The sequence below is a fragment of the Aedes aegypti genome, chromosome 3 (genome assembly GCF_002204515.2).
Source record: "Aedes aegypti strain LVP_AGWG chromosome 3, AaegL5.0 Primary Assembly, whole genome shotgun sequence".
NCBI lineage: Eukaryota > Metazoa > Arthropoda > Insecta > Diptera > Culicidae > Aedes > Aedes aegypti.
The window spans coordinates 260,898,187-260,925,270 of NC_035109.1; the positions used below are offsets into that span (position 1 = coordinate 260,898,187).

At 35.6% G+C, this 27,084-nt stretch overlaps 1 protein-coding gene across 1 annotated transcript; it reads left to right on the forward strand.

The window, feature by feature from the left end:
• The first annotated feature begins 13,197 nt into the window (after window positions 1-13,197).
• LOC5571097 lies at window positions 13,198-25,750 on the forward strand. The gene is made up of 3 exons (XM_001659492.2): window positions 13,198-13,558; window positions 24,223-24,347; window positions 24,407-25,750. Exons 1-3 carry the CDS (start codon window positions 13,463-13,465, stop codon window positions 24,510-24,512), a joined length of 327 nt encoding a protein of 108 aa, XP_001659542.1. The 5' UTR covers window positions 13,198-13,462; the 3' UTR covers window positions 24,513-25,750.
• Window positions 25,751-27,084: the final 1,334 nt, after the last annotated feature.

Below are 27,084 nucleotides of genomic sequence, written 5' to 3' on the forward strand. Positions count from 1 at the left end.
GCGTGAATTGTGAAAGTGCGTGCGGAAATACCGCAATTAATTGCCGGGTGGTTCGGAATCGCGGATTTGAGCCGGAAAAAGTGAATGTGAAAGTCACCCATTGTTTGCGATTCCCGCAGTGAGTGAAAAAAGCAGGAGGAAAAAAGATTGCCGGGGAGTGTATCCGGGACGTGGCCGGGGCCACCCCGGACCTTGCCTTTCCTTGCCTGAGGGTGGGGAAGGCCAAAAGTGCCCCACGGGGCCAGTGAAAACGGCGGAAAAGTGAAAAAGAGTGAAAGAAAACTAAGGGCAGTGTAAACCTACAAAAGTGCGGTTAGCGTGGGTACTCCGCAAGTGGGCCCACGAAGAAGAAAAATCTTCCGGACGATTCCGGAAGATTGTTTAGTGCTGTGGAAAGGGGCCCAAGCCCACAGATTATTTACCCTTTGGAGAGATTAGTGTGCGGCCAGTGAAGAGGCCATCCTCGGGGCCCTGTAAAGTGACCCTACCCGGGAGCCTCAGCTCTCACCCCCCCCTCCCCCCACAAACACCAACCCACCACCCCTTCCACCCCCTCACCCCCTCACCACCCCTCAACCCCCACATTACATCCAGGTAAAATCGTTCTTTATTATTATTTATTCACCTATTACCATTTGAAACTAAATACGTGCCAGGGTCGAAAATTCAATTTTCGATTCGGGAAGTGTAAAAACATTTCATATATCCATTTGATATCTGGGTGTTTTTATGCGGGGCTTACTGTATATGAAAATGACCTCAGAATGTGTGTGTATTTACTGCCATTCTTGAAATGGGTCGTTGGAATTTCAGTAGAGCTATCACCTTTCATCTCCCGGGCTAAAATTGTCTGCAGATATAAAGATATCGAAGGGTATCAAAAATACATGCATACAATTTTCTTCCATAAAAGCACTGCCGGTCAGTGGGAGGTGGATTGTATACACACACACACACACACACATATTACCACACACTAATCTTCCCTTTGTCAGAAAACCAGGTGAACATCTAAATCAATATTAAAATACCTTTCTTCAACTCACTGCGATGCGGGAGAGACTCAGTAGTTTTTCACCCCAGACATGCATTTCGTCACACTGCGCGTTGCAGTTCTAACGGTCACATGTTCCTAGAAAAGAGAGCAAAAATCTGATGTAATGCCAGGTAAGATTTGAATCATCGCCGCCTTGCCCATGAAAATCTAAGCCAGAAATAACTTCCTCGGTATATCGGGATTTTTCATGTTAAATCGTGTTCCTCTCTCAATTTTCGTCGACTTCTTCGAAGTCTGTGAATGAATTTGGCAGTTACAAATCGTTTTGTTTCTATTCATGTCTTCCCGCTCTTTTCACGGTGAAAGGTGGAGTATAATGTAAAAAATGAACTGTTCAATCACCAATTCTAGAATGACATCGGTTCGTTGCAGGATGTTCATGCATTGCGCCAAATTTTTGTCAGGTCAATGAAATTAGTGCTTGTTTGTTATCAGGAAAATTTCCCATTTTGATGAAAGAACATTACCTCTTTTGTTCTTCGAGTTTCTCTTCATATAACAAATATGTATGTACTTAACACATAATTACATGAGAAAGAGTTGATTGTCTTTCCAAATAAGTATAACTATCGTAATTGTGATGCACATTTTAGTGTCGCAACTCAGTCCCATTCTGATGACTGAAAAATAAATAGCAATTGCGCCTATGTATGTAGGTATGTAGGGGGTATGTAGGTGATATTTTGCATGCTCAGTATAAACATGTATCGGTCAGAGGAATTTGTAGAATTAAAAATAAAGTAGCGTGTCTGCGATCGCCGCCAAAACATTCAAAAATACGCGATCTCGTGCTTTAATTCGTCACCCAGCTAGCTCTATTCTTACGTTTTACTACATGTCCGATTCATTGTGTGGGGTAGCCATTACCTGAACACGCTGCCATCATGCCCATTGATTTGTTCGACTTTGGCGCGCATTCCGATGCACCCTAATTCCAAGTAAAAGATGTTCCCTATCTGTTCCACAAGTACCTAGAACACGTGGAGCGATTTCAAAGAACATGGAAAGAATGCACAGAGCAGTGAGAAGGTTATGCTTTCCAATCATCATTAAATTCATCTTTCCACTTTAGGTCCCCTTTGCTCATCGGGCTGGGCTTTTCCGTCAGCCATCGGCAAAAGAAGTTTTTAATGGTTTTTAGTTCCAAATGTACATTTGTGTTGTGTCCAATGTGCCGGTCATAATATTTTTTAGTACCCGGGATCTTTGAAAAAGCCGCACTGCACATTTTTTTCCGAGTATTATATTCATTCATCATTCTTTGGTGCAAAAATGCATGAAAGTTATGGTTAACAAGTAAAACACCGACTAATTTCCAAGAATTTTGATGTCTCCAGTTTGGTTTGTGACAGAGAACTTATGGAAGGCCACACGCAAGCGGATGTAGGTATGTGATAATTTGGGATACATAACCTTAAAGCATTAGGAGAAATCTTTCATTTGTGCAAGAATGGAGACAAACATCCAAACCTTCTTGCAATCTTGCTACACAAACAAAAAATGTAAGGTAAGGTAAACTAGTTGTGAAAAAAAAATTTTACAATATTGGTCCCATTTGCTTCCTTGTGGAACATCAGTTCTGGCAGGAAAGCTGCCAGACTTGGAGTTTTGGTAAATTACCTGAAGTGTACGATTTGCCAGATAACTTTCAATCATTCTAACAAAATATTCTGGAACCATAGTTTTTTTACTATTGAACACTTGTACTTAAGAATTGTACTTCAATGTACATAAGAAGTTTGTTGTTAATAATCAAACACGTAAAATATGAATGATTGAATGTCCATGTCAAAATCCGAACTGTTCATTGGCAAACAAATTTTCGTAGATGTGAACTATCAACATATAGGGTAGGTGAACCAATTATGGATGCAATAGGTCAACAGTATGGATACAAATCAGATTTTAGCCGCGTTTCTAAAACGTAAGCATGACTCGTTGATGTTAGTTACTAGTTTGAAGCTTTGCAAAACAGTTGAATTAAACAGTTTTAGTAATCTAAAAATTTTATTTAAAAAGCGTTGTCTTTGTGCCAATTATGGCAATACTGTTCCTAGCATTCGACATAAAAGTACCAATTATGGACTATCGAATATTTGCACGAATTGGACTCAAATTCCATCCAGAGTGAATGATAACGCTAATAAGTAATGAAGTGATTGCTCATAAAATGATACAGTAGTTTTGTGTTACATAGACATTTAATCAATTTATCGCAATTAAGGTTTAGTTATCATCAAAAACACATAGGTTTATCATTCTTGGATCTTGGCCGTTACATTATAGTGAAACAATAATAAAATCTCCTTTTGTTTCCACTATTGCCATAATTGGTACTATAGACATAATGAGTACCCTAAGTAAGATTTTAATCGACCACTATATTTATTTTCAAGCAAAAACCAACGCACAATTTACGGTTCACATCACTTCGATGTTGATTTGTCGTTTTTCGTAATCTAATAGTTGTTTGGTCTTTTTGGCGATATACTTTTCTGAAACAGATTATATGCTGTACAAAACAAAGGATTTTATGATGGATCTTTTCCATGAATTGAGTAGGCTTTCATGGATGTAACCATCACCATTTTCAACACAAGACTCTATTTGATTTTTATTCTAGTGCTCCCAAGGCTTTTCTCAATGTGGTATATATTATTTGAACTTCGTACGATTTGCCAAGAATAAGTTTCAGATGGACTCCACATAACTTTCTATGCTTCAATAGCGTTCAAAATTACGCCAACAGATTTTTTTTGGGAAACGTGAATAAATTACTCACAAAAAGTGAAATAATCATACAAACTTACTGATATAACATAAATAAGCATGGAACACAAATAGTTTAAAAAAGACAATTCCATGAAATTTGCTTTGTTTTTACTTTTATTTTTAATTTTCCGGGATCCCGGATTTTACCGGGAAATGGCAATTTTATTTCCCGTTTCCCGGGAGAATTAAAAACTCTAGTGATTAGGTAACATTTTTGGCGTTCGATTGAGGTAAGCTTTTGCTACACCATTTAGCAAATATACTTAACACGTTTAGATGGGTTTCCTTCAATTCATACTACCTATTTGTTGCCGATATGTTAAATATGATTCAATCCAGTTGAGGAGTTTCATTGCAATTCCCATTTCATTATGCTGAAAATCAGCAAAATCTGTCAAATGTCTTACTAAAGTCGGTGTACTGTGTTTTGGCGTGGTTACCTTTGTCCATTACATATGAAGTATAATTTAAAAATGACAAAAGATTTGCTGTGCTAGAACGACCTTTGAAGAAACGATGTTGTACATTCCTTATTCTATATTGAATTTGTCTAAACACATTTTTATTTATGATCGATTCGGATAGTTTTTGAACGGATGAAATAACAGTAATACTACGATAATTTCAAAATTCAGATTTTTTACCAGACTAGTAAATTGATACAAGAAATGATCTTTTTCCATTCTTTGGAAATATACTCTTTTCAAGAGACATGTGGAATTACCAAAATAATGGAGCTTTTAAGTTTTCCCTTAAAACAAGTTGGATTGCATCCGGCCCTAATACTTTGCTGTAAACTAAAGTTATCAGTCCTGTTAAAATGTTCTGTACCAGTATTTGAGTAACATTGACATCGCTTGCAAAATCAGGAAACTTAAAAAATGTTCAATATATTGATTACTATCCAAAACATTTGTAAGTCTGATACCATCTGGTTATTCTGCTGCTGAATTATCGTATGTCATGTTAGTGGAAAATTGTTAGACTTCATTCAACTTTTGGCATAATTGAAGAAATTTCTAGGGCAAGATTATAAGTCATTTTCTATTTTTGTGTAATACTCTACAAATGCAGAAGATATGAATAGATCAAGTTGGTTGACAACATACAAATAATTTCCTGAACTTTCTTGAGTTTTGTGTAGCTTGTAAAGCTTATAAGCCTTTCGTTTATGATTATTATTCCAAACAGGGGTTTTTGACCTATTTCTACGACGTCTCCGCAAGAGAGAACTTCCATCAAATGATTACCGACAATATTTAATAAAATGCTTCACTGCACATTCAACAATTCAATTTTTAAAACGGATTGCCGAACTTTTCTATTAAATTTTTGTTTGATTCCTTTGAAAAAATACTTAAAGTCATTATGTCAGAATTGTGATTCTTATAAACAAAAATTGAGAACATAATAGCTGTGTGAAATACTTCATTTTTCCATAGTGGAGAAATTCATTCACTCAGAAATCTCTCAAGTAACTCCAAGCATCATTACGTTGCACGTAGGGGAAGTGGTGGTAAAATGAACAGTGGTGGTAAAATGAACACCGTGCCTTTTACCGGGAAAAAACAAATTTCGATGAATATTCATCACGCACGAACGATTTATAGGATAAATTGGAGTGTTCAAGTTGATACGTAAGTCAATTAAAGTGAAAACATCAACGAAAACTAATATTTTAGAAAACCACGTGAGAAAATTAGAACTGACGTAACTTTTAGCTCGGACGACTTGATGTTTTTCAGTGAAGTGAATATCGTTGTCATATGATGTCAAATCTGATACTTTTAGAAATCTTTTTGAATGGGTTACAATCGTTAATGGATATATTTTCGGTAAGGCAATACAAATTTTCAGAAATATTTATTTTGCTCACGATTTTTGCATGATGTTCATTTTACCACCAACAGCTGTTCATTTTACCCACATAGTGCAGGTAAAATGAACATTTACATCGTTTTTTGCTAGCGCCAAAAATAAGTGAAAATTCAGCTATTTTACTCTGAATTCATGTCGCTGCTATAGATAACATCACTATTTTGGATGTTGTGGGATAGAACTATACAAATTCCTCGTTTCTCTATTGGAAACACGATGATTTCCTTAAGGTGTTCATTTTACCACCTCTTCCCCTTTTCTACTGCATATCAACAATACTGATACGACATTGCTTTTATTCGACAAATTACAAGAGCTGTCAAGCAGAAGAGCAGTAACGCTACATTACACATATATCAATGGACTAATATTACTTTATGAATTGCTTGGTTGCTTTATAAAAATTCTTGCATTAGTTCGACTATATCAGGGCCTTTTTCCACTTATAAACTACTTTATTTATTGGCAGGCTTACGACAATGTAGCTGCTTTGTTTAAGCAATGGTATAATGCTCCATGGTTACTTGGGCTTCCATTGTGTTTGAGTATAGAAATTCAAATAAAACCGCTATAGATATGCACTTTGAATTATGGAGATAACTGTGACACATTTTTTGAGCAGTTTGAAACAAAATTTCATATGATACTATGTCTGATACTACGCTTAAGAGGCTTTTTCAAAACATTAGATAATGGCTTGAAGCCAGAGTCCAATTGTCAGATTTAAATTTAAAATTTTCATTTCTCAATCAAGAACTGTTGTTCAAGTGTTTTTTCTTATATTTTTGCAGACTTACCAATTACCTATCATAGCAGGAACGTGAGTACGTTGACATTATCCTCTCCTTCCTTTTCTCTAAAACGGATCATTAAAACAAATAACAAGCAAAGCATTTTATATTGATGATGTTTAACTATGGCATAATCTCTTAACCTTTAATGTATGGATATTCTTGGTCCTCCAAGGACTTCATGGAATATTGTCGAAATGTACCCTATGATAATTTTCAAATATTCACAGTTCGTTAATCATTTATGTAAGTAATCGGAGTATTGTATTGCTTTGTAAGATGTTCTTGACCTTCCAAGGGCTCTATGATATATAGGCCGTATGATCTACGAGCATCAGCAATTGTATATTGATGGTTGTAGAAATACCCTTCATATATTTAAACGGAGGGTCGTTCCCAAGCTGAGGGTCGTAGGTTCGAATCCCAACGGTCGAGGATCTTTTCGGGTTGAAAATTTTCTCGACATCCCTGGGCATAGAGTATCTTCGTACCTGCCACACGATATACAGATGCAAAAATGGTCAATTGGTATAGAAAGCTCTCAGTTAACAACTGTGGAAGTGCTCATAAGAAAACTGAGAAGCAGGCTTTGTCCCAGTTGGGATGTAACGCCAGAATGAAGAAGATATTTAAACCAAGTATTGTACTGATTTGTATTGATCTTCTCAATCGAATATAACCTCTTCAAACGTAACCAATAGTGTACCGATAGTTTTAAATTATTGAAAAGCTCCCTAACCTTTCAGATAAGTAAACGGAGCATGGTAAAGATTATCTACCGATGTTCTTAGTTCTCCAACGATTTAATGAAATATACTTCCTTGCTATGAGCATGTATTGAATCATTTAAAATGTCACTTATTACACACGTAGATCGAAAGACCTATATTCAAAAAGGGGAATACTTGAGTTGACTGGCTGACGCTGCCGAAAGCATTGTCGGATACGTGAAACGTAGTTCAAGAAACGATTGGTTCCATGAGGAGTGCCACGAGGTTTCGAAGGAGAAGAATGTAGCGCGCACTGCAATAATGCAGTATGGTACGCGGCAAAAAGTGGAACGATACAGATTGAAGCGGAAAAAGCAAACCTGCCTATTCCAGGATAAAAAGCATCGCCTGGAAGAAGTGGAATGCCAAGAGATGGAGTTGCTGTACCGTTCTCTAGAAACGCGAAAATTCTATCTGTGGTAGGCGGAACCGGACTGCTAAACGCATCCCGCAAAGGCTTCGAGCAGCGAGCAGAAATGTGCAGGGATAAGGATATGAGCATCATGACGAGAGGACGCCAGGTGATCGAAAGGTGGCAGCAGCACTACGATGAACACATGAATGGCGCAGGCATTGAAGGCCAGGACAGCGAAAGTGATGGCTACGTCAGCACAGTGGACAGATGAAACCGCGATGTGGGAAGTTAAGTCAACAGCTCAAGAACAACAGGACCGCTGTCAAGGATGGTATAGGAGCCGAACTCATCAAGACGGGCTCGGAAAGGTTGACCGCTTGTCTGCATCAGCTGATAAACAAAGTCTGGGGTGTGTGAGCAAGGCGTTATATACCCCATCTACAAAATGGGCTACAAACTGGAGTGTGAAGATTATGGCGCAATTGCTATTCTAAACACCGCCTACAGAGTGCTATCCCAGATTATCTTCCTTTGTCTATCACAAGCAAACGAGTTCGTGGGAAATTATCAAGCAGGTTTCATCGACGGCCACTCTACAACGCACCAGATCTTTTCCATGTGGCAAATCCTCCAGAAATGCAGGTCCCTACGCACCACCTGTTCGTCGAATTCAAAGCGGCATACGACAGTATTGACATGGGCGGGAACAGCTTTCCCGGGAAACTCATAAGATTGGTTAAAGCAACAATGAACGGTATGCAAAACTGCGTGAAGATTCGGGCGAACACTCCAGTTCGTTCGATTCCCGCCGGGGACAACGACAAGGTAATTCAATTTCGTGCCTGTTCTTCCACATTACTCTTGAAAATGTCTTGCGGAGAGCCGGACTTAACATTCAAGGCACGATTTTCATGAGAACCGGACAATTTGTCTACTTCGCGGACAACATGGATATTATTTGGAGAAAAATTGAAACGGTGAATGTTCACCTGCTTGAAAAGCGAAACAACAACAGACTGATGGTGAATGCATCGAAAACAAAGTACATGCTGATAGACGAATCTGAGCGCGACAGGGCCCACCTAGGAAGCAGTGTCACGAAAGAATCCGAGATGGTTGACGACTTTGTCTATCTCGGATCCTTGCTGACGGTCGAAAACAATGTTAGTCGTGGAATATGAAAGTGCATCATCTGTGGAAGTCGTGCCTACTATGGGCTCTAGAAGAAACTGGGGTCAAGAAAGATTCGCCCCTGCACCAATTGCACGATGTAGTCCTCTACGGGCATGAAACGTGGACTATGCTCGAGAAGGATTTGCAAGCTATTTGGGTTTTCGTTCGCCGGGTGCTAAGGACGATCTTCGGCGGCGGGCAGGAGAATGGTGTGTAGCGGCGGAGAATTAACCATGATTTCGTTGTAAACATATTTTCAAACGAAAAATTCATTATTGGGCTACTGGGTGTTCCGTGTTGTCCGTTTCCTAATGTCAGTGATCGTTCTGTCTACGCAGACCTTAGCTCAAGACGATGTAAAATGATTTATTTTAATTCTTCAATAGCTATGCTATGCTCATAGATTTTGAGGCATATATCTCAGGGTGACCTCACGAACATTTGTTTCGATAAAATTATATTTAAATTACATAAAGTTCATTCCATTGAGTTACTATAAATATGCAGCAATCTACCAATACATCGCTTATACGTGTGTAGATCTAAATAACTATATTCCAGGAAGTTCTTGGATGCCTCAGAATATCTTCTAAGTATGTCACAGTAATACAAAAAACAAAATGTCGCCCTGTTATACTTCACATGTGCTACAATTTTCTAAGGTTTAGAGATCATCCGTGTAGAACTCAGTACTATATCCCAGAGTATTATGGAACTCAGGGAAGCTGTGACTAAGAATACATGTTACTATTTTATAGGTTAAACTTGTCTGATATAAGGAATAAGTTGAAACAATAGGGTCCTAAAGCCCTGTCCCAATTTTAGTGCCAAACGCTGAAGTTTTGGTCGAAAATACATGTTTACTAAATTTTCTAATGTTTTCCATTGGTTTAAGTCCAAAAAACATTTTAGAAGCAGGCTCTGTCCCAGTGGGGACGTAACGCCAGAAAGAAGAAGGCTATTATACGACTAATACAGGTCATGTCAGCTGTATTATACTAGCATGGAGGTGAAATTGAAGTGCTGTTTGATTGGCTGGGTCTATTATACTACCACATTCTTAAGTAAACATTGATTGCCTTCTTTTTTTTTTTGAGTGACCCTCCGCTCTCCCCCACACCAAAAGGCTCAAGATTGAGCCCCCTGGTAGTGGACACTCAATTCTCAGCAATGGCAACACAACAATCAAATTGAACACATTAATTTAGTAATAATTGCTGAGAATAATATAAATTAACTTTAATCAAATGTGAGATTGAAACTACAAAGAAAACAAAAAGGTGCTTCTAGTGGATGGAGTATCCTTTTAAAGAAGCACAATTAATCATTGAATACCAAATATATTTTACGTAATATTAAGAAATATTATTTAATAATTTAGTACATAATTTAAGTAGTTTGTTGGCGGTTAGCATACATATTGAATAATAAAAAGCAAAATACAATTAAATAAGTAATTCAGAAATTTGAGATTTAAGGAAACGTTTAATGCAAAATTTAAATGATAATCGATTGGTTATTGATTGGATATCTCTTGGTAGATTATTGAATTTGGTTGGACCTATGAAAGTGAACCTTTTCTGCCCAAAGTTTGTATTTACACGAGATCGCGAGAGATTATGCCTTTGCCTTGTGTTGTGCAGCCGTGGTGGAACATAAATATTTAAGTTATTCATACTGGATGGGTTGTGCAGAACATTATGAATTAAAAGTAGAGTTTGTTCATCACACATTCCTTGTATTGGCAATATCCTGTGTGGGAAATGAGTGTACAGCTGAAGTGATGAAAACCGAAATGGAAGATTATAAATTATTTTTAAGCATCTATTTTGTATTGTTTGCAATTTTTTAAGCTTTGATTTGCAAGCTCTACCCCAAGCTACAATTAAATAATTTAAGTGGGAATGAATGTGAGCAAAGTAAAACATGAGCAGAACTTTTCGAGGGAGAAACTGGCTAACTCGTTTTAAGATTCCACACATAGATGAAACTTTTCCAAATGAATGTATCCAAAAAATGAAGGAACATTTCTCAAACGAAAAGCTATTAGATTCGGTGCAAACGTCATTTCCACACCATTCTTATTTCGTTCAGTTATGTTCTTCCTTGGCCAAGTGGTTAGAGTCCGCAGCTACAAAGCTAAGCCATGCTGAAGGTGTCCGGGTTCGATTCCCGCTCGGTCCAGGATCTATCCAGGTTGGAAATTTCCTTGACTTCGCTGGGCTGGGTACCTGCCACACAATATGCGAATGCGAATATGGCAGCTTCGACAAAGAAAGCTCTCAGTTAATAACTGTGGAAGTGCTCATTGAACACCAAGCTGAGAAGCAGGCTCTATCCCAGTGAGGACGTAATGCCAAGAAGAAGATGTTCTGGAGGCAGGTTTTTATGCGATCTTGGCTTAAATATTTCCTCACTGACTATAGTTTATCTTCGTGACAAAAAAAAAGTTTGTGTTTGGGCCAATGAAGAGAGGAAAATTTTATTTAATGAGCAGGATGATTGGAAGGTATAGAAATTATTTTTAAAGCGCCAGTCTTCCACACACCAAAAAATACGTTACAAATAGCACGTACTCATCGATATGGGTTTACGAATCTCGCCTGTAAATAAAACAATATACAGAATTTATTGGTTTCGGTTTCGATCGTTTAAAGGAAAGATTAGCAAGCTTTTTTTAATGTAGGTACAAAATGATGCTTGTGAGAACTGAATTGAATATTCCGGAATCGCCGGAAACTTCTACTCTGGCACAAGATTGATTTGGATGAAAATATAAATACGCATCGTAGCTTACGTGCAATTTGTAACGTATTTGGTGAGTTGGAAGCTAACCTAATGCTCGTGAAACTAAAGAAGCATGAACTGCTTGTATATGGCATATGCACTGTAATGCATCAAATAAATTTGTTTCGTCAAAATTAATAAATAAATATTGATTTTGCTGTTTAAAATTCTTCAATTCAGGTTTGCCTAGTTCATTTAGTGAACTAGTAGCAATCATAAAAAATTATGCTTCTAATTCCAATTTATTAAGGGATAAAAAATCATTCATCTTTAAGGTGAGTATATAACGAAGCCAAACTTGGAATTTTCAAGTGCACAAGACTGGAGAATCTGACAACAGTTCGCCAACCAATGGGATAAATTTTCAACCCGGAGCGCTGCTTGGTTCTCAAGTCTAGTGCTCTTGAAAATTTGAGGTGTGGCTTTGTTCTATAATCACCTTAAAGAATTTTTCATTAGTCCTCACTGGGACAGAGCATGCTTCTCAGCTCAGTGTTCTTATGAGCACTTCCACAGTTATTAACTGAGAGCTTTTTTTTGCCAAAGTTGCCATTTTCGCATTCGTATATCGTGTGACAGGTACGACGATACTCTATACACAGGGAAGTCGAAGAAATTTCCATTACGAAAAGATCCTGAACCAATCGGGAATCGGCTTTCAGGGCGAGATTATAAGTTATGCAAACAAATTTCAATGTTTAAGTCCCTTGCATCTAAAAGTTGGGAAAATATAAATTCTTATCTTTGAAATCGTCACTATTTGTTTTCATGATCGGAATTCCAGACAAAAAGCTAATTATTGATGGAACTATTAAATTAATAAACTGAAATAAATATATACTAAATTAATAACTTATAGAACAAATATGTCTACATCACTAATAATATATTAATAACATTTACGAAAGCTCCTTAGCTCCTTGGTTCTTTGAGGGACATCCGTTACGTTAGACAATTTTGACGTAACATATTGACTATTACTAACGTTTGTCCTACCCCCGGTTTTGGATATGGTCGTGCATCTGCATTACCGTAACAGGTCAAAATATTAATAACATACAATTCTTATCATCATGATTTAACAATGTTGCGCAATAACATTTAAATACTACAGATCGTTGTTCTAACGGTCACGAAATGAAATAAATCACTATCAAAAATACTAGGATTCATTATTTTTATGGCCTATGTTTCCCTCTCTTGTTCTAGTTCTCTCTATTTAAATATAAGTGGAAACAATTCTCTCGTCGAAACACGTGCTTTCTAGCACGTGATATTTCATGAGTCCTTTCACTGTATAAACCCAACGAAATGCCATTTTCAACGTTACGCAGTTGCTTGTGTTGAGACCGGCCGGCATTCCAAGCTATACAATATCGAATATACGGATATTGCTCACAGTAATTTTCTCCATAACTTCAAAGGGGATAGTCAAACGGCAAAGCGTCATTTATTTAGCTGAGCTGCTCTAGCCAAATGTGTACAAGAGAGTCATCCCCACTACATGGACGAAATCGAAACAGTGAACTCAAATGTAATATTCCGTTTCTCTGGGATTCTCTCTGTTCTCCCAGGGTTGTGGGTTGCTCATATAATGTACGGCATCGAAAACAAGAAATTCATTCACAAGTTACCCGCGGTGCTGATCAGAGGTCGACATTCTACGCATAGATTATTCCTAGGAGAAGATTTGTGAAACTGTTGTGGTGGCAATCTGTTATCGAGTGCCAGTCTTCAGCTAGTGCTTGCCGAGACTTAGTGTCTACGAAGATTATCGTGCAATTACACTTTTAGGTGTAGAACCATTATTTGAGATAGGACAATAGACAACAATACGGAATAGCTGAAATAAGCCAAGTGTATAGAAAACTTAACTAAAATGGTTCGTGTAATACAATTGTGCAGTATTGCCTTGTTTGCTCTTTTACTGCTAAGTAGCAGTCAGGTGTCGGAACAGGCAGCTACGTTTATACAGGTATGGACTAATTAATTTAATTAGTGTGAAGTGATTTACATCGTCCAATATGGAGTTTGATTTCTGTGAAACCATCTGTTGTATAGATCCCATCAGTGACAAAAGGGAACATTTTCTTTTGACTCAATCTACTCGCGAGATAGCTGATTGTGATAGTAGTGCGTGGCGGTACACACGAGTCCATAACATAAAACGCTCAGTAAATTAGAGCAATCGACTCTCTGCACCGATGAAAACAAAAACATCTCCCTGACCTTCAAAACGTCCTAAAATGCGGACGATATAAAAAAGGTCCAGTCAAAACAAATCCACCAAGAACATATTAAAATAATACATTTGGAAACAATTATCAATTTAGGCTTAACCGAGTGGTGATCAGAATAGTTCGTTTCCTGCACGCGCGAGGTTTCCTAACACAATCATGCTAAGGAGAACAGCGTGCCTGAAATTGTTCAGTTATGACCATTTTGGCAATAAACACACTCCAAACTTGTAGGCCATATATATTATTGTTGTGAGTGCAATGATGCAACTCCTGCTGAACATTGCAATCTACGATTTCTATGAAACAAAGGTGGCAGCCATTTCGGTGATAACTCTGACATTGATTGGAAAGTTGTTCACTTGGATCGACGTTTCCCATATCTCGGTGCACTTTTGTTGTTTTCATATTGAAATTGTTGAGATCAATAGAAATAGATTCTATTGTGTCACATAAGTGGAGTTCTATTTATTGTAGGTGCACTTTGTTTCCCTGAGACAAAGGTTCTGAAATCCAGCCTTTAAATGGTCGGCGTTAAATCAGAATGGACCAAGTAGCTTTTTTTTTTAGAAATGTGGGCTTAAATTCTAATACTTTACCATTTTTAAACTTGTTAAAATGTTGGCTCAATTTTTCTACACATGTTTATATTACTTTCGAACAATATAATGTGATTTTTTGTTGCACTTTTAGTCCACTCAGACTGAACCAAAGAACAGTGATTTGGTTTACGCTGACTGATCTATTTCTTGGAAAATAACAATCTAATAATGTTTGCATGGAAATATCTCTGATAAACAGATTACCAACAACCTTCGACATCAGTTTCGTAAATTTTTCAGGAATCCATATTTTAATTCCAAAATCAGCTTGTTGGGTCAGAGCATTGAAATCCAGAAATATTCATATATGTGTTCAATCAGAGTGGACAAAGTGAAAATCACGAGTACCGATCAAATATACTGGTTCAAAGGTTCTAGGATATTCCATACAGACACCATATAACTACCAAAAACTTCTATCGGACTCAGGAATCGACTTAAGATGAGACGTTGAATGAAGTAGTATATTTAAATACAAAAAGTAGTCAACAGTAATCAGATATCAAACTGGAAAAATAACACTAAATAAAATAAACATAATCAACTTATGGAAAACCAGATGATTCAAACTATTCAATTTTTAGAACTATTTTGGTAAATCTTTTGTATAGTTAAAATGCGAATAATCAGACTAAAAAAATCAATCCAAAGATTACTATGGGTACTTTCTTTTGAAATTCATCATTTTTTACCATACACAAAATTTATATCGCCATAACCTTCTTGTTTTAAGATATTTTTGCTCCATTTTCCCACAACTTTTCAAGTCATCTGGTTAAGATAACATTCCAAAATTTCTTAGGGACCGACGCGTAGCCATAACCTACGTTAATATCGCTAGCAAAAATATCGCGATTCTAATATGAAAAAATGCTGCCGATAGATTGGTTAATGAACAAATAACAAAACTATAATTCAATGTTCCATGTCGTCATTGCGTAAAATTGGGCCCAAACAACCATAGTCGTAAATTTTCAGCTATTCGACAAAACAATCCTGAAGATAGTGATTAAAATCCCGTTAGTTCAAAATATTTGTGGATTGGCATTTTTGAGTATTTTTGGAAATGCCACATGATGCTTAAAAGCGAAAATGGGTCAACTAGTATAAAAAGCTTTACCCGGTTGTCAGAAAGAAAAAACAAAATCGCGTAAAACTAAATATAGATATGGTAAACCATCTACGAGGCGATATTTTATTTCATGATAACGACTCATTCTGCCGTACTGTGATGATCCCCTCAAACAGGTTTCCGAAGGAGGTCTATTCCATCATTCATAGGTTCCCAATATTTTCGGATGCGCGATCCACTCCAAGAAGTTAGATTTTTCTTGTGACCCAGCTGAGAAAAACAGTGAGATAGAATATTTTAGAAGAACAAGGTAATTGTTCAATACTTAACCATCACTTCTCATACTTTATCAACTGTTCTTCGATGTATCGTTTTGAGATTATTTTATTATGTCTTGAAATACATTTGCAATTGAGTTGCAATTTTAAAATCGCTGGAATTTTTTAATTTTTTTTGGTTTACCGTTAGTTCTGGACACTTTAAAAAAAATATTGGCCTCCAAAAAAATAATATTATTTTTTAAAATATTTTTCATCGCTGAATACAAATTGCCAAATAATTCAGCCAACTAAAACTCGATGATTTTTCAAGTTTTTTGTTTTTTTTTTTTAACTATTTGGATAACATTTCCATTTTTTACATGATTCAAATGACTTTAAAAGTCTTCAAGTAACAGGAATTGCAGAAAACTTGAGATTGGTTGAAAATCTATTAGTAAAATAAAATGCTTGAAATCCATTGAAACTTATATCAATTGATTTGATTTTACCGTAGAATATTTCAATCCACTATGAATTCGTTGTTAATCATCGAGTATTGTTTCGTATATCAGTGAAAACTAATGGCTTGCTCGTCTTCAGAGAAGCTACAGTTTCCCATCCGTACCATCGAGATTCAAATAACTGAGTTTGTAATACTCAATGCAAGAATATTCTTAAAAAAGATTATGATTGGATTTTTAGGGTTCACAATGTAATGAATCAGTATTTCACAATGTAATAAATCAGTATTTTCTTATCGCAAAGGTCGTTTACAAGCCTTGATCTCTTGAAGCTGGAAGCTTTTGAGCGTGTGACGCACGTTTTTCCGGTTTCAAAGTTCGTCCTCTGTATTTGCGTAATTTCTTTTCAACTTGGAATTATACATTAGGATTCTCAGTTCTATACATCAAATGAGAATGAGGAAGTATTTTGTTTTGGCTTGAATATCTTACGCAAACCAAACTGCCGTGAATCGCAAGTCAGTCTCATCTGTAAAAAGTAGGCATTGAGAAAATGCGCTGTGAAGTTTTCACACTCGTTTTTCATACGACTATTCAAAAAATTCAGGGGATTGTAACATGTTCCAATCTTAATGAAACTTTCCCAACTTGCTTTTCACAACGATATCTTTCCGAGAAAATTATAAAGATGATCAAAACAAGTTACATTGTTGTGTTTCACGGTGCGAAAGTCTGTAGTGGGACTGATCTGCGGTTACTTTTAATTATGGGACATTTTGACTTCCTGTTTTTTTCCTAATTTTTCCAAACAAATCATATTATTTCATTAGTGCAGCTGATAGAGCATTGGAAGAGATGTTGAAAACTGAACTCAACTCAATTTAGACAAAAATGCAGATGGGACTGATCTGCGGTTCACGGCAGCAAAGGTCTCGCTTAGATCATTCGTTAAAAGCATAGCTGTTGAATAAGTAGGTCGGTACAAAATTTAAAAAAGTTTGAAAATCATACTTATCATCCTTATGATGAAACATGATGTATTGAGAAATCAGAGGTAATTTTAAGGTGGCCCAAGGACGATGTAGGATTGTTTGGATTTACTGTGAAGAAATTTGAAAAATGGTTCTAAACACTCAAGTGTTACAAGTTTAGTACAAACTTATCATCTCGAAGTAAAAACTCATTAAAACCATAATAAAGGAAGTTGCTGAAGAGAGCAATTCAATCCGACGGATGGGAGTAGGGATATTCATGAACATAATTGCTATTATTATGATAAATGTGAGATTGTAGTCTGGTAAATTTCTGCAAAAAACACAAACAAAATTAACTCAAAATGGAATTAAAAATCTTCAGCAATTTTTTTTTATCATAAAAGAGTTTTCACTATGAGATGATAAATTTGCCCTCACATTACAATACTAACATGTGTGGAACATTTTTCCATTTTTTTCCAACGTAATTTCCATATAAATCTACAACACCGTTGGATCACTGGTGATGATTTGCACCAAAGAAGCGGACAATTTCACAGCAATCTATATTTATCGTAAAGATGGTAAAGAGGATATGGAAGAACCGCTCAAGCGAGCAGTACCCAAGTAACGAAATAACACTTTAGTTCGCCCTGTGTGCTAATATAGCGCTATTATACAGCTGACTTGCTCTTTATTAGCTGTATGGTCATTAACATATAAGCCCAAAAAGGCAAATTAGCGGGCTAGTGGTTACTTGGGTACGAAGTATAACAGCTTTTCATAGATATCTATATAGTTGCTCATCAAATTCTACTTAGTTCGAAAAACATCCGATATGTATGCGAGTTTAGGTGCCTGCAAAATAAGCGTTTATGGGTATTATTTCAAGACAATTTAGCGACCATATTAAATTTTTAAAAAGGGAAAATAAACTGATTGTTTCTATAAAAAGGTAATTGTAACTTAAAAATTGTGTCGGATCGGAAGTTTTTTTTTTTTTTGAAGTTTTGTTGTATTTTTACGCAACCCGTCATCAGTTGTATACAGTAATTAAAATTACTTGAAAATAAAAAGGGTGGTCAACCGACAAATTTTATGGCTGCAGAATGTAATTTGAATAAAAGCGACTGTTTTTTCAAGCAAGGATTGTGGTACTTATTAAACCCTTATTTCCTTATTAAAGCGAAGGCACATGACCTTAAATTGAAAGATTAAAAAAAAAAACAAAGTGTTTTGTCCAAATCTCTGGGATTACACGCCTAATTGAAACTCTCTATGATTCATTTGAAAAACAATCAGTTAATCTTATGGTATTTCAACAAAGAGAAATAAATATCAATTTCTCTTGACTAATACTTGAAGTTGTTAAATTTTTCGAACATCCAGCTTAAACACTAAAATTCTGTAAAAACTTATACCAAATATATAGGGTGAGATGATCCAGTACCGACACCTAATTCGCTAAATTCATAAATAAAAAAATATTGGTTTCATGTGATTCTGTTACCCATTTATAATAAATATTATCATTTTTGTAGCGTACAAAAATAAGTTTGAAAATATAAATATGAATTTTGACATTACATTTTGATGATGAATTCTAGTACCGAATTGGCCAATCATAAAAGGTGGCTCCCAATACCGGACACAATATGAAAATGGCTTGATTTCTGGAAAGAAGCCAATGCCCCGGGCTCCCAAGGAACCAACATTAAGCGCAAAAACATTTAGAAATATTTTCAATATTTTCTCACTAAAGTCAACATTCGAATATTTAAGTAGATTTTTTACTTCTCCAAATATCTGAATCTCACATCAATCTATGGCCAATTGTTCGCCTGCAATACATTAAAAAACGTCATGAATATTAAGAAACAAATTTCAAAATTTTTCTTGTTTTTTTAATAATTTATGATTTATGAATTTATGATTTTCTTGTTAGAACTCTAAAACTTAAACATATTAGCAGTGCTATCACAAATCGTTAGTGTAAGGAATATTATTTTGTTATGCGATAGTTAGTAGTTTTAACTCTTTTTTTTTGTATGCCGTAGTTGATGAAGTTTTGTTTAAATCCTTAGAATATAATTACTCATGTTTTTATCTAAATAATGCGGCATCCTGAGAAAAACTGGAAACTTGTACTTAGTATAGACAATTGATTATAAAAACATCATTCTTTGATTTATCATTGGATTCATATAACGAGCCAATATTGCAGGGAAAGAATTAAAACTAAAAGAAATGTGAACTTTGCTTAATCGGACCTAAAACATTGATGCTAATAATGCCGAGGGCGAAATAACTTGATAGTACTCTCTAGAAATAAAAATAAACATAATGGATAATCGGTTCGTTGATTGTCGTGATAGTAAAGAATGCTAAAAACTTTCCTTAATTTGAGGTATCCGGTGAAGGAAAGGTCGTGTTTTTGAAAGGGCAATCAGGGAAAAGCAGTATTACCCTGTCTGAGGCAAATTTGTTGAATTCTTCATACAACTTGATTTGAAATTTCTATGAAAATAACATAATTTTACAATTAAAAAAAACTGTTCGTTCCTTATGTATTAATGCCTTTGTTGTTTTTTTGCCGAATGGAAACCAAATAGAAGAGTGAAAGGCTGTAATTTTCTATATGAGGGGGAAAAGCTATTTTGGAGAATACGCCTTCGAAGTTTTTCAGCAATTTTTGACTTCTTAACAATTTATATAGAAACCATAAAAACGATCCATTCTTAACGAAATATGATATTTTTCCCATTGGACGAAAAAATACTTAAAATACAAATGAAAAGCTTGAAAACGGTCGAATTTTTCAATGTATGTGAATTATGTACATTTAAAAATGCGACCGTTTTCAAGTTTTTCAATTACATTTAAGATCCTTTACACCCCTGTGATTTTGGGCCCCTTGCATCTTTGGACTGAACATCTCATTCAAAAATCAAATTCCTTTTGTCAATTTGTGGAATCCTAAAACGTCCTGAATTATATATTAAGGGGCCCCTTTAGGAGATCTGATTCGGGCCATCCGAAGCTCAAATCCGTACTGCGAGTGAGGAAGCAAAGAATGTCGCTTATCGTGATCAGTTGTTCCGAATTTGGGGGATTTAGGCAAAAGATCTTGAACTCCATTAGGGGTCATGCACAAATTTTGTCACGCTCCGAGGGGGGGAGGGGGTCGAGCCAAACGTGACAAGCCTTACAAAATTTTCGAAGGACTCGTATAAAAAATGTGACAAAGAGAGGGGGAGGGGGTCGAAAAAAAATGAAATTTCGCGTGACATAATTGGTGTACCATCCCTTAGGGGAATCAAGGTTTCTTTCCAAATCGCAAAGAAAGCAGACTATCGCGTTTTGCCGGAAACTCTTAAAGATCGCGAACTTCTGCTCAAACATCTTGAAGAGAAGAAGCACAATTTTATTTACTTATCAAGATAACACTGAACTTTTTTTTCAAATTCATCTTGAAATGTCTCTCAATTAACCTGAAGATTAAAAAGTAGAATAAATGATTTACTCGGATTTTCTCCAGTCCAAGCAATCATTATGAATAGAGAACCCAATCTGGTATTCTTTGGAATGGGCTTTCTCAAGAATATTATTTAGTTCATTTCAACAAAAGAGATCTAAATAATAGTAAAGTTTTAGAAAAAGCTAAACTTACGTTCAATGTCCGTGTGACATGGGAACATTTCCAGAAACCTGGAGGAAACCAGAACCCTACTCAGTGCCATCGGTGCCAGAAGTAGGGTCATAACAAAAAATGGATGCAAAATACATGATTTGCGGAGATTCTTCCCACGCTAATGACGTCCGTTCTGTAAAGGAAGATACCAAAAAGTTTGCATGCGCAAATTGTGAAGACTCAACTAAGTTTGGGATTGCCCTTCGCGTTAGCGAATTGTCAAGGCCCGTGCCAGGCAAATGAATGGTAACATTTTACGTTCCTCATTTTTCAGTTAACGATCGATTGCTTAAGAATTATACCCATCATTATAATCATGCTAATCTTCTTCCGTCCGGTAGCCGTTTGAATCTTCTAATTCCGAATGGGTTTACCCAAAAAAAACTTGTATGCCGATATGGTAGGCAGTCTCAACTTCTTCCCTACAAATTGTCTTCCTACGAATAACCGTTCTAATTGTTTCAAATCATATAGAAAAAAAAAACCTGCCGTTGCCTGCAAATCCTATTGTTTATTAACGGATAATCCCAACAAAAAAAAATTCCTTCATTCTTCATCATCATCTTCATACTTCTTGTGAAATGTCAGCTTCTGATTTTAAATTTTTTAACTAAACAATTGAATCAAATGATTGACGTAATGTTCAAAATCACAACAATGGCAGAAGCAGTCCAAGTTGGTGTAAAATTAATAATAAAATTGTTATCGCATTACAGCATTAAAGTATATTTCGGATTTGAGTATATTTTTACGCAATAAACACTACGCGAAAAAATGACATGATGTTACAATTCATATTTGCTGTGTAACTCTAGAAATACATGGTGGTTCTTTTTATTTTGCTTAGTGCAGGTCGTCAGAAAGAGCTGAATTTTGCGTAACTTTATCTGGAGAGTTATGAATTTTTCGAAAGTTTTGAAAGTCTTACATAATACATGGAAATGTGATTTGCAATTTTCGTTCATATTGATTTTATGGGCTCATTCCGAAGATGATAACATTTTAGCAACCATTGCAATTTTTTTTACACATGAAGGGCAGGAGCTGTTTATCCGAGTATTATTGATTAACATATAGTTTTGATAAAAATATAGAAGAATCTATTTTTCATTAAACATAAAACAATATTTTTTTAAACAAAATAAAGGAATGATTTTGAACGTTTTAACACCAATAGAATGCTTTTGATCCGTTTTTAAAGGAAAAATATAAAAGTTGAGTGCTACCATAGGCATATGTGTTCGTACAGTGTCACAAGCGATATTTAATGCAAAAATGTTTTTTTTCTCGTGGTTTTCGTATTTTTTCCACAAACCAAGATAAAAAGCTTTTTTACATCATAAATAATGTCGCTGACTTTATTTTTCGATCTTATACAATAGGGTGACTGATCCAGTATTAGTGTGTGTACCAATAACAGTGGTAGTGCGGTATCAAACGTGCTGTAGGCAATTTTTATTTTTATATGTATTTTTCTAACATGCACATTGTTAAAATGATATGAATGTGTAAAGAAAATCTGGGAAATTAGTAAGGAAACAGTAGAAAACAATTAAAAACCTTAAATTTGTTGCTCCTTTGCATCAGTAATAGTGGGACGTTCCTATAATAGTGAGTCTCAATGGAAAATCAATGTAAACCACTATTATAGGAACATAAGTTAGTAAATACCACTATCACTGGAACATGTTCCAGTAAGGGAGAAAATGCTCTTTTTGGAAGATTCAATGATTTTATCATTCTAAGATTATTTTTACCTAAAATAAAAAAGAGAAGCATTCGAATCACGTATTCAGATATAAAATTTCCGTTATTTTTTGGCAATTTTTTATGCCTCAACCCGTTACTATTGCCTCTATCAGTGGTACAGACGCCCTATTTTTTCATAGCTGTACGGCTATTGGTACACCGACCCTACTATTATTGGTTTATTAAACACAAAATACTATCGATTCAAATTTTATAAGACCAACTTTGAGTTTTGTAGGTAAAAAAAAAAATAAAAAAAAATTACAATGCTTATTTATGCATTATCATTAAACTTCGAAAACTTTATCCTGCGGTGGGTCATGTGAACATTTTTTCAACGTAACACAGTGATATTGTTGATGAACGATCTAGACTTAGCTCCACATCTCCCTCTATTTCTATGTAATCACACTTTATTGTGGCGGGAAAATTTTGTGTACGTGATTTTCTGTAAGCTGCCAATGAGTGACAATATTTGAATGCACCTAAATCAAATTTCTTCTAGTTCAACATCCTAAAACAACAGAAGACATTTTCATGGTGTTTGCTATTGGCTGAAACGCTTTACGATCACACAAGGTACGCATTCCAATTAGATGCGAGCGATCAAAACAACTCCACTAGTTTGAAAGGTTTGATTCACCCGGATGCTTCCCGGTCAAGCAATCAGATTATAGTTGCCGTGCCTGCCAACGAAGCACACTCACGCATGAGGAATCTTCGATGGAAAATTCTACTCAAGCTTATGAATGAACGCGAAGCATGAATGGGCGTAGGCGCTCACTCCCTTCAGCGTACGAGTAGTAAAAATTATCTTTCCCGCTTCACAATCTCGCAGTTATTATTGTTGATTTGTTTTGAACCACTTCTTTGGTTTGTTTGCTGTCTTTAAGAGACGTGACTAACTTCCGATAAGGCTGCTAGCACGTTCACCAGGGTCAGTTTCAAACACCTTGCACAGTGGTTCAACTGGGAAACTCAAGAAAACAACAACGAAGACTGCTGATTAGCTACTAAACCCATTTTCAAGCCAGGGTTTTTAGTAAATAAGTTCTAATTGAACAATCCAATATACTACTCCATGACTTGCTGAAAAGCAAAACATAAATCAATATATAAAAAGCAAACACTCGAATTCAGAAAAACAAAAAAGGAATGTGTGATGATAAGACCACAATAACATCTACATTTTTTATCAGTTCGGTATACAATACAAAGAGAATGTTGAAATTAATCACTTTCGAATGACGTCAGAATTAGATTCTGGAATATGGATTAAAGCTTATTCGGTATTGGTTAAAGCTTAGTAGAAAAAACAATTCCAACGAAAAAATTAAACGCTTTGTAGGGAATATTCAGTTTTTGTTTTTATTAAATCATCAAACATAAAAGCATAATATTTGAATTACTCGAAACATTTAACACAACATTTTAATAACTCGAAGTTATTCCCAAATCATAGGTTATAAATCTTTTATGCTTCTTTGCCCCTGATGATTTCGTTAATTTCTTCCTGCATATAGCTACTTAAAATATTATTTTTATTTTATTTTCCGGTTGTTTCATATTTCCTTCTATTTTTCTTCTTTCCAGCCGTTGGTTCGACTTACACGCGCAGTGGACGCTGAACAAGAGGAAAAGTGTACGGACAATACTGCTTGCGGATGGGCAGTATATAAACCATTCACTCGATCTATTGAAAACTACATGAGAAACACGTAAGTACCGCCAGTAAGTTTATCATCAACTCAATTTTAAACGGCAAATTTTATCACAGGTGTTCCTGCCCAGAACCAACAAAATGCATTCGTACCGATGATGATCTGTCCATTAGTGCGTTTGTGTATCGATGCCGGAAAACGGATAGCGAAACCACATCCTAATTCAGAATGACTGGCGGTTCTTCGTCTGAAATCTAGTTTTATCATGACACATTAGCTATTCGCTACCCAGTAACCAGATCTTTATTTAAATTTTCCTCCTCAATTATTTAATTTATATCTTATTGACATCTTACTTTCTCTATTTTCCATCATCCAGCAATTATTTAAAATCAGTTGACTTTAATTTCATACATGATAGTTCTATCAATCTGTAGATTTATACTTTCTGAAAGACATGTTTGATTTTCATGTCCCAAATAAAAAAACGAGCATCAGCTTGGAAAGAGAACAACAGATAATCTATTATATATAAGTAAGATGCGTCATACAGTTCCTTTATTATGTGGATTAGCACTCAATGTTAATTAGCATTTTTACAACATACTCACAAAAGGTCCAAATAGGACATTAAAATTTCTTTTAAAAAGAGGTAATTTGGCAACATAGTCAAAACACAATCGCAGAGAACAAAAAAACATTTGCCTTCCGTGGCACAAAAAAGACAGGAACGTAGCGTTTACAAGTCACCGTGGCGTATCCCATCGATTAATCTTTTTATTCTTATCTAATAATTAGATCCAATTCGAACTGATATCATCTGGCGACTGTTTTGAATGATACTTAAGAACTATGCTACAACACAGTCTAAGACTATTTTCATCGGGTTAGTACAAACAATGACTAGTTTTCACAAATAAACCATTAGGTTTCCACTCTGACAAATTGGAAGCAACGACGTTTCAGAACATGAACGCCTGAACCAGTGAATGCTGGAATGGGCGGTAAGAATAAAACCGATATTATAATGTTAGAAACGTACTTAAAATTGGATCCATGAGCTTTTATCGTTGCCTTTCACACATCACCTAAAGTGCGCCAATTAACATTGATGCTAATGAAAATTTCCCGGGTAATGTTATTTCTGGTGTAGAGCAGTATTCAACGCAAACATTTTTTTTTCTTCATTCAGAATATCGAACATTGCAAAATTGTAACACAGCCACACTCCCACCCCAATAGCCGTATGATATATCACTTACCGAACCGAGAACAAACACTCACGAAACAAAAATCAGTATTTAATACGAAGGCAAGGAATAAAACGCACAACATGCTACTAAAGTAAAGAGAAATAGTTTTGATGAAAACGTAAGGCCTAGGAATAAGTTTGATATCTGTATGGAATTACAATATCGATTTTTTTTATTAAGGTGAATAAATTTTAAAATATAAACGAATTTTTTTATGCTTAGTGTATTATTTAACAAAATATCACAGGTTTCCTAACTCCCTAAGTTGTCTATTAGTCTATTATCTTAACTCATGAAGGGGTACCATTTAAGATTGAAATTGTATTTGATTACTCTAAAACTGTCAATTTTTTTGTTGAGGTACACCAGGGCAAGCTGAAACGGTTGGGCTAAGATAAAATTACAGATCAGAGTAAAATTGTAAGCTGAGGAGTAACTGTGAAAACATTAAGTTAATAAATAATGGAAACTTTTAGGGGACAAAAAACTGCTAACATTTAATAACATGTTAATACTATTGCATTGCAACTTGCCCAGGTGTACTTTACATCACACATATATGGATATGTGAACACTGAATCAAAATTTTCACGCTACAATAGGTACCTACTCGTTTCATGGCTGCATCTCTCCATCCTTGATGGTGCCTTGGTATCAGCATCCTAGATGATCCTTGTCGTGTTCGGTTCTGCCTACCAGCTGTTCTTTGCCTTCAACACATTTACCACCAATCTGTTAATTAAATGTTATGCGATTTTTGGTTGTCTCGGGTGCCAGCCAGTGCTGGATTTGGGCCTCGGGGGGGCCGGGTCATATATCTTGACGGGGGCCATTGGTGCAAAATGAGCTGGAAATGCTAAGCATACACGCAAACAAATTTTGTTGTATAATCTACCAAATTCATGGTAGAATTAAGAACTGCACCAACGATTTTCAACCGACTACAAAAATCTGTTAAGTTTACTATAATCTGGTGAAAACCACTGAGCGGTGCAGTAAATTTGACTATGTCCATAGTAGCATCACTACAAAGCATTGTATTTCAATCCGTGACACCCACTGTACAACACAGTTTGGTCGAAAGTATGATGCTAAACTTCTCAAATCAAGAATGTTTCTAGTCAAAAATACTACAACTCTGGTTAAATCAACAGAAGAAATTTTCTTGTGTAGTGATGTTGACTATGTTTTGGTAGAGTTAACAGATATATTAATCGGTTGAAAATCGTTGGTGCAGTTCTTAATTTTACCCTGGATTCAGTAGTTTCTACAATACAATTCATTTCAGTGTAGGAACGTTTAGTGTTAGGTATAAAATACAATATCCGAAAACTAAGGAAATAAATAATACTACTCGAATTTGACTAAACTCACATAATTTGGCGAATACTGCGTAAAATATACCATCTGGATAAAATACATGAAAAGTCGTTCATAATAGCTGATGTGATTGAATTTTGACTGAATCGATCTAAACAAGTCCAAAATTAAAAATGTTCCAGATGAACTCAAGACTACATCATGATACTCTATGCCCAGGA